The sequence below is a fragment of the Lactuca saligna genome, chromosome 8, assembly GCF_052625555.1.
Source record: "Lactuca saligna cultivar CGN05327 chromosome 8, ASM5262555v1, whole genome shotgun sequence".
Classification (NCBI taxonomy): Eukaryota; Viridiplantae; Streptophyta; class Magnoliopsida; order Asterales; family Asteraceae; genus Lactuca; species Lactuca saligna.
In genome coordinates, this window is record NC_136424.1 from 278,323,076 (window position 1) to 278,337,935 (window position 14,860).

The 14,860-nt window shown below is 40.3% G+C and overlaps 1 protein-coding gene across 1 annotated transcript; it reads right to left on the reverse strand.

The window, feature by feature from the left end:
* Positions 1 to 7,510: 7,510 nt before the first annotated feature.
* Positions 7,511 to 9,927, reverse strand: LOC145011365 (uncharacterized). The gene is made up of 4 exons (XM_078970071.1): positions 9,041 to 9,927; positions 8,796 to 8,959; positions 8,182 to 8,256; positions 7,511 to 8,091 (listed from the first exon to the last, which is right to left on the reverse strand). The coding sequence occupies exons 1-4, from the start codon at positions 9,729 to 9,731 to the stop codon at positions 7,711 to 7,713; spliced, it is 1,311 nt and encodes a 436-aa protein (XP_078826197.1). The 5' UTR covers positions 9,732 to 9,927; the 3' UTR covers positions 7,511 to 7,710.
* Between the last annotated feature and the right edge of the window lie 4,933 nt (positions 9,928 to 14,860).

A 14,860-nucleotide genomic window follows, 5' to 3' on the forward strand; every position in this document is an offset into this window, starting at 1 on the left:
CGAGAGTCTCCATTCACTTCCCGTGTTTGCCTTTCATCCCTCCTATTAGCAAACCGCATTTGTTTTGTTCGATTTGGGGTGTCCTGAGCTTGATTATCAATACCTCGGGTGCGTCAGACCAAGACTGGGAGGGCCTAGTCAACGGGTCCTTTATGGCCGATGGTCGGAGAGACCTCGGTTCCTGCCCTAGTGTGGTCGTATCCCCTGCTGGTGACTCTATTTCCAAATTTCGTATGCCCAAGGGGGCATGGGGCCACTGGGGCCCACACGATAAGTCGGTACTCTGGCTTTTCATGGATGGTTAATGACATCAGATTATGCATCCGAGTCATCATCATCTCTGCCCTTGGGCTCTTCCTCCTCGAGGTCCACTATTGTCTCAGCGGGTTCACCTGCGAGTTCTACTTCGTGTTCCTCCGGTGGTTCTTCCTCAAGATCGAGCCACCCTACTGTTCCTTGACTAGGGAGATAGGGTTTCCTGACTAATGATACTTGTCTATAGCGCATTGCACGAAGGACTATGAATACTATAAACAAATAGCATACCAATTACTCCTATAATCCTACAACTACTTAATAGATTTAGTTGGGGTTCCCTTCTTGGAGATTAAGAGGTATGTTTTTAGATTCCCTAGCTATCACGATTTCTTCCAGACATGTGATGGTTGTACCTTGGAGGGAATGTAGTTGATCAGGCTACATCCGCTCCTTGATACAACCAAGAACAGTCCTGGATTAACCGAGATACTAGCATTATCTTGTTTGGTTCGGTGTTAGGTTCTCGTTCCTAATACAAGCAAGGGTGTTTTATTGTTATGTTTTACTTGTTTTGTTCAGAGTTATGTTAGTCCCTCTTTTGGTTTATAGTTGCATATCAATGTATGGTTAGATATGCTAGTTCACTATAAACAGAGCTCTGATACCAACCTGTCACACCCCCGAACCAGACGGCGGAAACGTCCAGGGGCTGTTGTGACTCAATTGAATACCATCACAATGAATATACATGAAACATAACATCATACATCACCAAGCATTGGAATAATACAACTGGTAGCGTTTACATTTAGTACATTGTTCCCTAACATTACATGCCCAAAAAGTAGATTGTCCGGTGCTAATTAAACAAGCAGCAAAACGTCACTGTGTACACTTATCCCTTCGTTTTATCTGTTACCTGAGAATACAAGTATTTTGAAAAACGTCAACATATGAAATGTTGGTGAGTTCATAAGTAATGTTTGAAATCCAATGTTTGTATTGTTTTGAAAAACCACCAGAAAATCCGATATTTTCTGAAAATAGAATAGCGTAAAAATATGTGAAGATCCGTGAGTATGCTTGTTTGAATTCTATAGATGTAAGCGTAAGAGTTGTGAAATTCGACATGTAGTTCATAAGCATACTTGTTGAAAACCCTACGAAAACCCGACGTTTTCCTATCACTTTGCTTTACTTAGTTTGTGTACTGTTATTTCGTTGCGTTAGAGGTGTTCGTTGAGCTCCGGAGGCATTGAGTATACAGAGGGTGGTGAATTGTTGTAACGTACGTTAATGAAAACGTCCAGTTGACAACCGTACTAGCGATCCCTTAGGCGTCACTCGCACTTATTCACACAACTCAATCCTCCCGGACTTGTGTAGTCCCACGACCGAGGAGAAAAAAAAAATGAAGGTGCGAAACCCTCGGTATTTCCCTACGTCGTTCAAGACCATTGAAATTGCGAAGGGCCCGAAGCCCAACCCGCAATCGTGAGTTCCCGACTTTACTAGTAGCACTGAAGGACCCTTGGGGACCAGCAGCATGTTTGCCATTGAAAGTCCTTTTACACGCGGTCGAGTCGTATTAGACCCAACTACATGTAAGCAAGTGTCCTTTGGGCCTAAAGATCATGTCATCGGGCTAGCTAGGCTCGACAAGCATGATTTGCAACTTTTGGGCCTAAGGAGTGTACGTCGACGTATTGAGTAATTCCACGAGAGTATAGAGTTCCGAGAGTTCCATATGTGTATTGATCGTTGTAGTGTTAGTAGTTTTGGATTTGTTATTGATTCGAGACTGAATCACTTCGTTTGATAACGATTGTTGGTGATATTGTGTATTGTAATTCATCGAGAGTCGTAGTGTTAGTCCTTGCTCACAACGAGTGTATTGAATTGTCATTGAAAATTTTCTGTTTACAACCCCTCTTTATTTTGTAAATTTACTTTTTCACCCCTTTAGGTAAAATAATTTCCGATTTAGTCCTTAAACAAAATTTTCTTGTCATTTAACACCAAAACTTATTACAATTGACATTTTTCAGCATGTACTTAGTTGAAAACAGTTTTAATCCCTGAAAATACAGTTTTCTCGGTTGTAACCCCTCTTTTTCGGAGTTTTTACATTTTTGGCCCAAATTGGAGAATTTTTGCAACTTTGGTCCTTTTTAAATTTGAAAAGCATTTTAAACCTTTGAAAAGTACTTGTAACACTAGTAGTCCATTGTTTTACAGAAAAACACAGTTTTGGCCCTCCAAAACAGAAAATTTCGCATAATGGGCCCTATTGGGCCGAAATTGTCATTTTTAGCCCATTAAGCTTGAAATTTATGCTTTTAATCCTCCAAATAGTATATTTTCAGAAAATACATTATGGAAACTGTTTTGACTCATCTCACCCATCAGATTTCGAAATATTTCATTTTAGGCCCTTCAACTTTGTATTTTTAACATTTTGTGTCAAAAAAATGAGTTTTCAGCCCAAAATAAGTGTTGTCAAGCCATTTAGCTATTTTTCTTGGTATACTTTGCATGTAGTAGTATATTTTATGCTAGTATAAAATATATCTCGGTTTTTAGCAATTCATAACTAGATCTAGCATCAAAATCATACAAAACATACATATAAGCATAGAAATCAACCAAAACATACACATAATGATGGATCTACACCTTTGCTTGTATTCTCCCCCACAAAAACTTATAAAAACCGAAAATAAGGGGGTATGAAGCTCACCTTTGGGTGTTGATTCGGTTTTTGAAGAAAGGATGGAAGAAAACTTGGTGATTTTCGGCCCTAGCACCCCTTGATGAAGATCTCGAGTTTATGGAGTTTTCTAGGAGTATGATCACCAAAGAAACTTGTTTAGAATAAGATAATCTTGATGATAAACTTACCAAAGGATGATGATAATCTTGAAGAATCCTCTTGAAACACAAGCCAAATTTCGAGATTTTAGATGGAGAGGAAGAGAGAAGTCTTGAGTGATCTAGAGAGAGTTTGTGAGAGATTTGTGTGTGTGTGTGTTGCTCACGGCCGAAACAAGAAGAGAGAGAGAGAGAGAGAAATAGACATGAAGTGATACATGCATGGAGATATGAGACATGTTACATGGAAAACCAAGAGATAAAAATGAGGTGGCATGGTAATAGTCAACTTCTCCTATTGGGCTTGTCTTGGGCCGAAAATTTGGGAAGGAAAAAGGTTTTTGGGCTTTTTGCCCCTAAGCCCAATATTAGAGTTAGTTTGAGTGAGTTTTAACCTAAAAAATATATAATATGATTTTTACACTTTGTTGGGCCAGTTTAGGTTAATCATGGTTCATAATTTTGAATTTATTTCATTCTAGGCCCAATATGGCCCAAAATGTTGAAATAAATAGATGTGGGTCCAATTAGAGCCCATTTGAAGGTTGTAATCCCATGATAGTCAAATTGGAGGCTTATTGGCCCAATGAGTCCAATAAGGAAGTCCTAGTCCAAAATGGACCTAACCAGGACTTCTAGGGTTTCCAATTGCTTATTGACCATTTGTAGCACTTGCATGATGTATTTGATTGAAGTTTTTGATGTCATTAAATAAGCATCACACATGCTTTTAAATTTTTGATTCAACCTTTACTTGAGTGTAGTGATTACAAGACACAAAAGTTCTAGTTGTGACAGGAATCAAGGAAGTAAGAGTAAGGACTCGACGAGTTGGCGGCCCAACTCGACGAGTCAGGTCAATTGAATGTTGACTTTGATAGTTAGGTTGACTTGGACCAGGGGTAGGAGAGTCATTTTACCCTCAATATTATTATTATTATTATCAGTATTTGATTGATGGTGCTCATGGATATTGTAGTCGGGGTGAAATCGGAGACGCAACAGATAGATTCCGGAGCAATCCTTTCAGCAGCTAGGCTACGAGGTGAGTTTCCTTCCAATAGGAACGGGTCTAAGGCCACAATGTCGGGCCGTTTAGTAGTAGTAGTTTCCGGACTTCGGTTTGATGCAGTTGTTAGTGTGTTTGATGCCTTCGTGCTCAGACAAGATTTATGTGTTATGTGTTATGGGCTACGGCCTGACATAGTATGCAGTATATGAGTTTATGATCATGTGTGCTATGCTAGTTGATATGTGTTTATGCTATGCTACGATCAGTTAGTTCCGGACTTCGGTCCGATGCAGTAAGTTCCGGACTTCGGTCTGATGCAGCTAGTTCCGGACATCGATCCGATGCAGGGGACAAGGTCCCAGTCAGTTTCGGACAACGTTCCGATGCAGTTTCCGGGCTTCGGCCCGATGCAGTGGGCAAGGCCCAGTACGTGTTTATATGTTATTGTATGGTATGTGGTAGTTTGGGGGAGCTCACTAAGCTTTGTGCTTACAGTTTTAGTTTGGGTTTCAGGTACTTCCGCAAGTAAGGGGAAGAGCTCGAGATGATGGCATCGCATACACCACAGCTTCATTCTTTATCGTGGGAGTTTGTTGATTTGTAGTTTGATTTGATACAGTTGTTTCACGACATTTTATTATGAGTTGAGATATTTGACACATGGTCTTTATGATATGACAAACAGTATATGATTTTTATTACTATTTAAACAAAAAATTTGGGTCGTATTTTTGGGATGTTACAAGTTGGTATCAGAGCCTTGGTTTGAGGGATTCGGGCACACTTCCGGGTGTGTCTGAACTCAAACTAAGGAAATGGTAAAATGTTTTTCAAAATAAGAGAGTTTTGGAAAAGTAAAAAAGAATTTTTTTTTTGAAAGATAAAAACTTTGAAAAGAGAAAAGGGGTGTGGTGCATGCGATCAGCCGAGCTCAAGTAAGTACTCCTAAATTACCCATACAAGTTATATTATGAATATCAGCTTCAGTTTCAGTATCAGTAGAACAACATGCTAGTATAGAACTAAGGATCTAGGAGGATGGTTTATATGTCTGCTTTATGTGTTTCAGCCTTATAAGAATTGCATGCTAGCATAGAGTAGTCAGCAGTAGGATAGTCTGTTTAGGTTATGCCTGATAATGTGAACTTAGCATTGTATGCTAGTATAGTTTCCCTCTTATGAGGATAAAATTGCTTGAGTGGTCTCCTATGTATGAATGTTGCTTGCTTTGTGCTTTGTGGGACTCTAGGTGATGGGGGTTAGCCATCAGGTGAATGCGTCACGTCACATGTGAATAGGGTTGAATAATTTCAGAGTGCTAGATTTAGCCCTATTGCGCAGCTCTTGCCTGAGTATAACCGTTGTAGGGATGAGTCTTTACTTGAAAGATTATCTGTGCCTCGCCGCATGTGGTGGTATTCAGGTGATGGCTAATTAGCATCACAGGGAGGCTTTCAGCAGCTGAGGACTAGATCGGGTATAGTCAGAGAATTCCCTAGGGCAAGCCTAGGATGAGAGTAGTAGAGATTATTAACGGTAATAGTGACTTGGTGGAGTCAAGGCAGTACTTGAGGAAAGTACGGATAGATGTGGAAGGTAGCATGGCCCCGTACTACTGGAAGCAGAGGATTTGTACTCGAATCAAGGAAAGCTGAGATGAGATCAGGAAACCTGTGGTAGTAGTGATTCCTCGAGATATATCAGTGTTCCTGACACTTATTATGTTGTGTTTTAGAATGGTGGAATTACGCCCTGGACCAGCAGTCGGCAGTTCAGGTGCCGGAGGGGGATCAGGATCAGGCCCGGAGGCCGGGCAGCTGGATGAGCAGACTAGGGAGTTTCTCTCTTCAGAGATTACTCGCACCATACTTGAGCAGACTCCTGTGATCTTTGGTTCGATCATGGAGCGTATCTTGGAGTTGATGGATGAGAGACTGAGTACTTTCCGTGCTGAGGTAGCGGCCATGATGGGGTCACACGCTTACCTTCAGGGAGTTCCGTGCATGTGGAGCTCAAGATTACCACGGGCCGCGGGACCCCATAGCGAGCACCAGATGGTTGGCAGATGTGGCCAACGCCTTCCGCACTAGCAGATCTCCCGAGGGGGACAAGGTCAGATTGGCGTCCTGTCTTCTGAAGGACAGGGCACAAGATTGGTGGGAGGAGATTGGTCATGCCATCGGGGATGACGCAGCCTTGGATGCCATGACCTGGGCAGACTTTACTACTAGATTCAGAGCCGAGTTCGCACCGGTTAATGAGGTGCAGCAGTTAGCCCGCGAGTTTCAGGATCTTACCCAGACTACTGGCTAGGTGGCGGAAATTACCGCCAAGTTCAGGGAGAGGGCACTTCTCGTTCCTCAATACGCGGCTGATGAGGAAATGAAGAAGGCTCGTTATCATGAGATGCTGCGGAGTGATATCCGCCAGTTCGTGAGCCGGTCCAGCTGTAAAATGTTGGATGACATGATTGCTAGGGCGAGAGAGAGAGAGAGAGAGAGAGAGAGAGAGAGAGAGATTGACCTTGAGATGGAGAGGAAGAGGAAGTCGGAGGCGGCTCTAGGTACAAGGAATGCGGGCAAAAAGCCCAAGGGTTCAGATCATAGAGCTAGGAGTCAGCAGAGCCACGCTCGGTGTGGCAAGTGTGGGAGATTGCACGACGAGGCGTGCAAGGCAGGGAGTGCCGGTTGCTACAAGTGCGGCCGGACTAGGCATATGAGCAGAGATTGTACAGCCACTATCACCACGTTTCAACATCAGATCTGATTTGCTTCCATTGCAATCAGAGGGGACACAAAAAATCCCAGTGTCCAAGTTTAGCTGCTGCAGGGAAGGTGTCAGCACCAGCTACTGCTACTTTGAGGATTTCAGATGGCCGTCAGGGCCGAGGCGAGACACCGGTGGCGAAGAGTATGACTTTTCAGCTGATAGCAGAGGAGGCGCGAGCGACTCCTTATGGGTGGCGTGTATGTATTTTCCCCTTATCTAAGTATTTATTTCTTCATTGTTTCTTATGGTTGTCCATCTAACTCCTTGTTAGGTGGGTAGTAGGTTCCTAATTAATATATTTATTTACCGGTTCCAAAAAAACCTACTAAAATCAATTACAAGTTGCAAATACTTGCGATAAATTCAGATCATCGTAAGTATATCACACCAAACTGTTTTGGTCTAATCTGCTAACCGGTTTTAGTAGGTAAATAATGGCTTTAAAAAAATCAAATTGTCAGATATTTTTTCTGGAAAAAATATTTTTTTGTAATACTTTTTCAGTGTAAATATAGGCTTTCTGAAATTTGGTTTAATATATAAAGGATTAAAGAAACACAAAAACAAAACCCAAAATACAAAATAGAGAAGCAAAGTGTATGAATATGAGAATCCCAATAGAATTAAGAGGTCAAAAACACCATACAATATTTAACCCCAACTAAGTTGTAGTCCAAAGTCCAAACATGTTTTTTTTCTTTTTTCTTTTTTTTTTTTTTTTTTTTTGCTAATCTTTATCCCACATAAATTTTAACTTAACCTGGGTTAAAGAAAAGGGGGTCCCCACAAGGCATCAATGGTCAAGACTCCGCAGCTTCAACCCCAGAAGCATTGACATGGTGGTTGTACGAATTACCAAAATTACCCCTCCCACCACCACCCCTTCCCCTCCCACCACCACCATTATAGTTCCGTGGGTAATAATTTCCCGGCTGCTGCTCATAGTAATTGTTCCGTCCATTCTGGTAAGGTCCGCCTCTGCCGCCACTTCGGCCGCCGCGCCCATTCGAGTAACCTCTCCGACCTCCACCACGGCCACCACCACCACCGCCACCGCCTCTCTGGTTCTGATAGGGTCGCCGGTTTACATGTTGGTCTTTGTTGTCTTCACCTCCCGCTTGTAGTTCGGTTGGTTCTTCTTGAACTGGTACTTCAATGGAGTTTTCAGCTTCTGTTTCATCCTGGTGAGAAATAAATAAATAAATAAATAAAAATAACTTTTTTATTTTATGATGAAAAAAAAATGACAACTAACAAAATAAAAGCAATACCTTGTGAGAATTTTCAATAGGGGCAGATTGGTCTTCATAAGTTTCACTTCTTTGATGATCTGTTACATCTTCTTCCTGTCACACGATTGACAATTGGAAAAGAAATATAAATCAATAAACCAAATCCAGACTTTTTTCACATGAATAATGAGTTATAAACATGAGTTGTTACTTGTTACACAATAATTGTAATAATTAGTACAAAAATTGATTACTTTTTATGTGAGGATCAGTCTGCTATGGAGAAAAATGTCTGAGAAAACAATGACCTCAAGATGAAGTTATGCATTGGGGAAACAACTTAACATCGCAGCTTTCTTTCTTTCAAGGGTTGCAATAGATAAAATCTTTCTAAAAAACATATAAGATATTGACAACATTTCAGATAAGAGAGAATCAAAGTTCAAAACACAGTTTTGCTTGATCGATGTATGCATTTTATAGAGGGGATAGAAGTTATATACATCTTCTTCATTTTCAATTAAATGAGGAGAAAATGTAGAGGTTGGATACTGAAAGCACAATGTACATCAAGAGAAACAACGAAACTTGGAGAATGCAAGCAGATTTCTATAAGATACTCAAAAGGATGATAGAAACCCACAATTATATACCTTTTGTTCATATCGAGTGACTGAAGCCTCCACCTGAACAGGCACTTGGAATGAATAATTTCCAGCAGCTTCAGCCGCAACATCAGCAGGAGCTTTCATCTCTGGCGTTATTTTGAAGTAATCTGAGCCCATAATCTTTGCCAACTTCTCTCTCAAATCAGCATCTGTAAAATAAAACAGTTACTCAAAGCACAGAGGTTATGTAAACATTACAATGATTGGAAATAAAGTATATTGTATCATACAAGTAACATTGCTATTTGAATCAATCTGCTGCTCAGACTTCGAAAGCCAAAGCTTAGCATGCTCAACGCATCTCTGTAAGGCATCTTGATGCGAAAGACTAGAGTCCACGGGTCTAGAAATCAAAAGAGAGCCCATCGTTGAGATCAAATCCAAATCCCTCTCTCCCAACATGACAGCAGCATCATCATCGGTAACATAATCATACGTCAAGCAACAATTCCTCTCGTGCGACCTTGTCAACATTATCGAATTGAAATCATTTTGCGATTTGACCTCAAACATACTCCCGAAGTAAATCAAACTCAGCAGATCGTCCACCGCTAAAGCCGGAGGCTCCGTTTCCTGTTGCTCTTTATCTAGGGTTTGTGCTTTATTACTGTCATCGTCGTTATCATTGTCTTCCGACGCCGTCACATGACGGCGTTGAAGCGCGAGGCTGATTTCTTCATCGATGGCCACGGATAGGGGCTGACGGAACTTCTCTAGCTCGTCAACAGCGGCGATGATCGCAGGCTTCGATTTCAGGAGCTCCTCCTGTTCCTTGTTCTTGATAATGGATTTTCCCTGAGCGATGGAATCTTCGAGCTGCGCGATTCGGTTGAGCTTTTTCCTTAGGTTACGGATGCGTTTGTTGATAAGAGTGAGCACTGGTCCATCAGTGACGTCAGAAGTAGCCGTGCCTGACGCCATTTCTGGAATTCGCAGTTGTTGCGAGAAGGAATGGGGTAATGGAGAGGATATTGAGGTATCGGAGCCGCCGTCAACGGCGGTGTTGAAGGATTTCTGGTAGGGTTTGCAGGGAGGGCAAGATCGAAGCGGCGGCAAGTTGGGGTTGAAAGACTTAAGGGGAGAGGGATGGCTTCTCGTTATCCCGGGTGTTTTTATTGCATTTCGAAAAAAGGTTTTAGTGTCAAAAATTAAAAAAACAAAAACAGGAAAGATGGTTACCTTTTTTTTTTTTTTATCAAATATGGAAAACATGTTATAATACTATTTTGTTTTCGGAACACCTAAAGATGTTATTTAGGTCGTAACTAAACCAAACCGATCCAAATCCCAAAATCAAATAAGGATAATTAGATGAACCGAAAATCAAACCGATTAACTAATACGTGTTCGTTTTTGTTCGGATATTAATCAGTTTGCTTTGATTAATACCCGAATAAATTGAATAACATTTATAAAATGATTAAGAACCTAATATAATTGAAAATAACCGAATAAACTGTATTATAATTCTATAACACGAATAACATTTACAATATGATTAACTAATCATTTAAAAAACAAATTTGTTAATTAAAAATAATGCAAAGTATACATAATTGTTTTAATGGTGCCGAAAAAAAGTTAGAATTTGTGTAGAAAGAAAACACGAATTATTATTATTACTGACATCGCGTCACGAATAACCGTTCTTTCATTTTGAGACATTGGATCTCTTCAACTTTTAATCACAGACGCATAAACTCATATTTATAGTTATATCACGGATGTTTCATTCCAGTTTTCCTTCCTCACCATGATCTCCTTCTTTTTAATGATCTAAAGATCGCAGTCCTCACCCATGACACCCTTTATTTCCTTTTCCCCTCCACGATCGCTTAATTGCAGGTATCCTTTGTCACACAACCCCCCCCCCCCCCCCCCACCCCCAACACCACCACAATCTCCCATTTCCCATCTTCTATAAATACCAAAGGAAATTAGTGATCAGAGACGCAACACAAACCTAATGATCAATTGAAAAATAATGGAGCTCTCTCAATATTTCTAGAGGCAATACCCGAAAAGAACATGCAATCATACACAAGAAAGAGAGACACAAACTTGTAGATTTATTTTATGCTTTAATCACTTTTGAAGAGGTACAGGAGATCGAAAGTGGATATCAAGGTATAAACTTAGGTTAGTGATTACAATTGTCATCATATCCACCCGTAACATCAAAATTGTTGATTTTGATAAATCATGTAAGCTTCTCACTTTTTGCCAGCAATTGGGTGTGGAGCATAATTTGCATATAACCTAGAAGAACATCAAGTGAATGTAATTTTGGTTCTTGAATAAATTTAATCGCATCTATCAGTTTTAGTACTTATATGTAGTGTTATTTATGGTTTGTAACCACATTTGCGCAAAAGTTTGAAGATTTCTATAATATCCGGGATTTTTCCAGGTATTATGAGTAATTATCTTAATAATTATGGACATTGTTTGGTTAAGATTGGGCCTTGCAAATGGGCTGAGGAATATGTGTACGCGGGGCGTACTTTGCCATGTACGCCCAGTGTACTCGTGTGAAGGAACTGCAGAGTCCATACACGGACACCCAGCATACGTGTGCAGCTTCTTAAACCCTAAGATTTAGGGTTTACTCCATATATAAAGAACATAACCTCTGTTGGTTCAACCTCCCTTCACCCTTAACCAGCCACCACGAAAACCCTAACTCATTTTGTGCATTTTTTTTTTAAAATCCATTTGAGAGTGTTTGTTTGTTGTGTTAGTGAGAAGAGGAGAAAGAAGCTTAAATAAGAAGCAAGGACCCACTAAGAGCTTGTAGATCCAGAGGATTGGCACCATTTCTGACTTTTTTGAGGTATCAAGTTCCTTTCTTGGCCATTGTATGCTTATATTAGTTTACTTTGGGGTTTATGTCTCTTTGGACCCTATTGTTGAGAGTGCTTGTGCATTGACGGTTTCAGAGCATAAGAGTTGTTGTCACACCCCCGAACCAGACAGCGGAAACGTCCAGGGGCTCGTGTGACTAACAATTGAATAATCATCACAATGAATATACATGAAACATAACACATTCATCACCAACATTACATAATACATCTAACATTGTTCACATCAAGTACATAGTTAAAATACATAAATTCTAATTATTCAAGTACGATATGTGACATTACATAAACAAAACCAAACACACTCTCATATCTTCCAACTTAACGATTACCTGATAATACAAGTTATTTTGAAAACGGTCAACATATATAATGTTGGTGAGTTCATAAGTATGTTTGAGTAAAGTTTTCGTAATAACCCAGAAAATCCGATATTTTCTGTAAATTGTCTGAAAATGATGTGAAAATCCAGTATAAATGCATGTGTGAATTTCATAGATATAACTTGTATAATAGTAGTTTAGATTCATTGTATTTCGAATGACTGATAAATATACACGAATAATTTCCCCAAAAAATCCAATATTTTCCGTTTTATAGCAATGTTTAGATTTTTGTATCCTTAAATAAGAGTTTTGTATTGACACCCTCAAAGAGTTTATCTTTAAAAGGTTTAACTTTTGGTATCCTGAATGAGTCGTTATAACCATGCATGATAATGACTAGGTCGTCTGTCTTGGTATTTTTCCAAATACCGGTCTTGATAAGGATGTTGTCGCCCTAGACTGACCTAGTCTAGTTGTAGCGAGCAGCTAAGGCGTGGGGGGTCACCCTCTATAGATCTATACACAAACTCCCGCTTTCCATCAAGGAAACTCTAATTATAACTACAAGCTACGATTGTACACTCAGAGGTGCCAACCGACAAGTCTCACTAGATTCTCAACCCCTTTTCGTATTGTGTTTAATGTTTACGCATATGTTGTATGTTTTCGAATTCAAAAGGTACATATTTATATAAGTATACGACGTGAAAATGATTACGCAACGACACAAGCACATGAATTCCATTCCAAGCCCACTTAGCATGTAAATGGGCCATAAAGGTCCAATGTAACACCCGTTTATTTATTAGTTAAATAAATAAGTTAATGAACGAATGGTAGCCTGAAATAAATAATTATATATGAAAAGTCTTGGGTTCGAGGAGTTAGTTGCCACATTTTTAGAAGTCGGGGGTTAAAATCATGAGTTTTGGACTCATTTTATAAATATTTATAAAGACAGGGGCTCCGTAGTAATTAATTGGATTTAATTTAAAAGGAAACTAGGTGGATGGGCTGATTATGTCATAATTAAGATATTGGGGGTTGTTTGATAATTTACGGGACATAAATTGTTGGGGATCTCCATGGATTGGGTTGAAAGTGTAAATATTGGATCACATTTTTAAAGAAAATGGAAAAAGAGGGGCTGAAATTGCAATTATGGAAACAAGTTTGGGGGATCGGGGTATATAAACTCGTCATCACCACCCAACCCTAACCCTAATACTCCACATACTCTTTAGCCGTCACCTCTCCCAACAGCCACCACTTTATCCCTCTTAGTCACCGGTCACCGCCACCATCCACCCAGACGTTCTCTGACCACCTAACAACCATCGAGCGACGTTGAAGACCAACTGGGAGGGGAACGAAGTTGCATTAGTGGAGATTGAAGGAGAGCATCGCAATGGTCACCGTTCGTTACTCTCCAGCCGTTGGATGCCACCAAAGGGGTGGTTGGGTTCACTTCTAGCAATTCGGGTGTGCTGCTGCCACCTTTTCGTGTCACCACCGCCACCGTACGTCACCACTTGCAAGCAAGGAAACGCGCCTGTGTGTGCTTTCTATGAGTTCGTGTAGGTGTATGTGATTTCTGCTTTAAGATTCGCGTGGTGGGCTTTGCTGCTTGTCCGAGAATTGAGAGAAACCACCGCCACCACCGTGAGGTGGTGGCTATCGTCCCAAAACTTTTGATGTCGCCGTCACGGGCCACCGGGAGGGTGCCTGGGGTGTATCTCGCAAATTAGAAACATGGATGTGGGTGTTTAATTCAATGGAGAGGTGTAGGTGTTTATTTGGTCGGAAAAGGCATCACCACCACCATACACCGCCATGTATGTGTGTGTTTAGTGGGTGTGTGCATTTTTAGTTGATACTTACCATTGTAAAGTGTACTACAAATTGGAATAATGAAAAGAAAATCGAAAATCACCACCGTAGGGTGGTGGCTGCTGCCACCGGCTGCCGTGTCGGGTGGCGGTGCGCTTTGCCTCTTGTGATAGATTCGTTTGGGGTGCTAGAAACCCTAATGGGCTCAAAGGAGCTCTAATGGGCCCAATAAAGCTTAATGGACTCTAATGGACCCAATTAAACCCATATGGGCTTAATAAGATTTTAGTGGGCTTATTAGGCCCAATAAAGCCCTAATTGTCATAAAAGGCCAACAAATTGATAAATGGGCTAATAATTGGATTGGAACACCCTAATGCCAATGAAGACCTAACTTTAAGAATTAATGGGGTTACACACACGAGAATTATTTAATAACTTGAGATATTAAATAATAATCATTGGCAAAGATTAATATAAGTAATATTGGACTTAATGAATTAAGTCTTTAATAGGTTAAGTAGGAAACTTAACCCTAATCATCATTTAATGTGAAACCTTAATTTCACTTGGATTTATTATTGGACCTTTCATTTGGGCCTTGATTATTGGATTATAAATGGGCCATCCAAGATCAAGCAAATGGACTAGAATAATTAATGGGCTTTATGGTAAGGCCCATATGAGAAGTTGGGCCCAATTTGGAAAATTGGGCCATAGTTTGGGCCTTTATGATTATGTGATATTGTGCCATTATAATGTTGAATGCTGGACTGGACTAAATGGTTGGGCCTTATGGTAAGACCTTGTAAGGGTTTGGGCCCAATTTAGAAAATTAAGCATATGTCGGGCTTTGATTCCTAGTTGGCTTTGGGCCTATGGATTGGGCCTTTTTGGGCTTAAATAAGCCAAGCCTGGGGTAATGTAGTAATTATTCAAGTATGTATTATGGTTATGTGTTGGGACCCAATTATTAATTGGGTGTTATTTTGGTGTTGATAGTTCGGGAATCTGTCAACCAATAACTGGG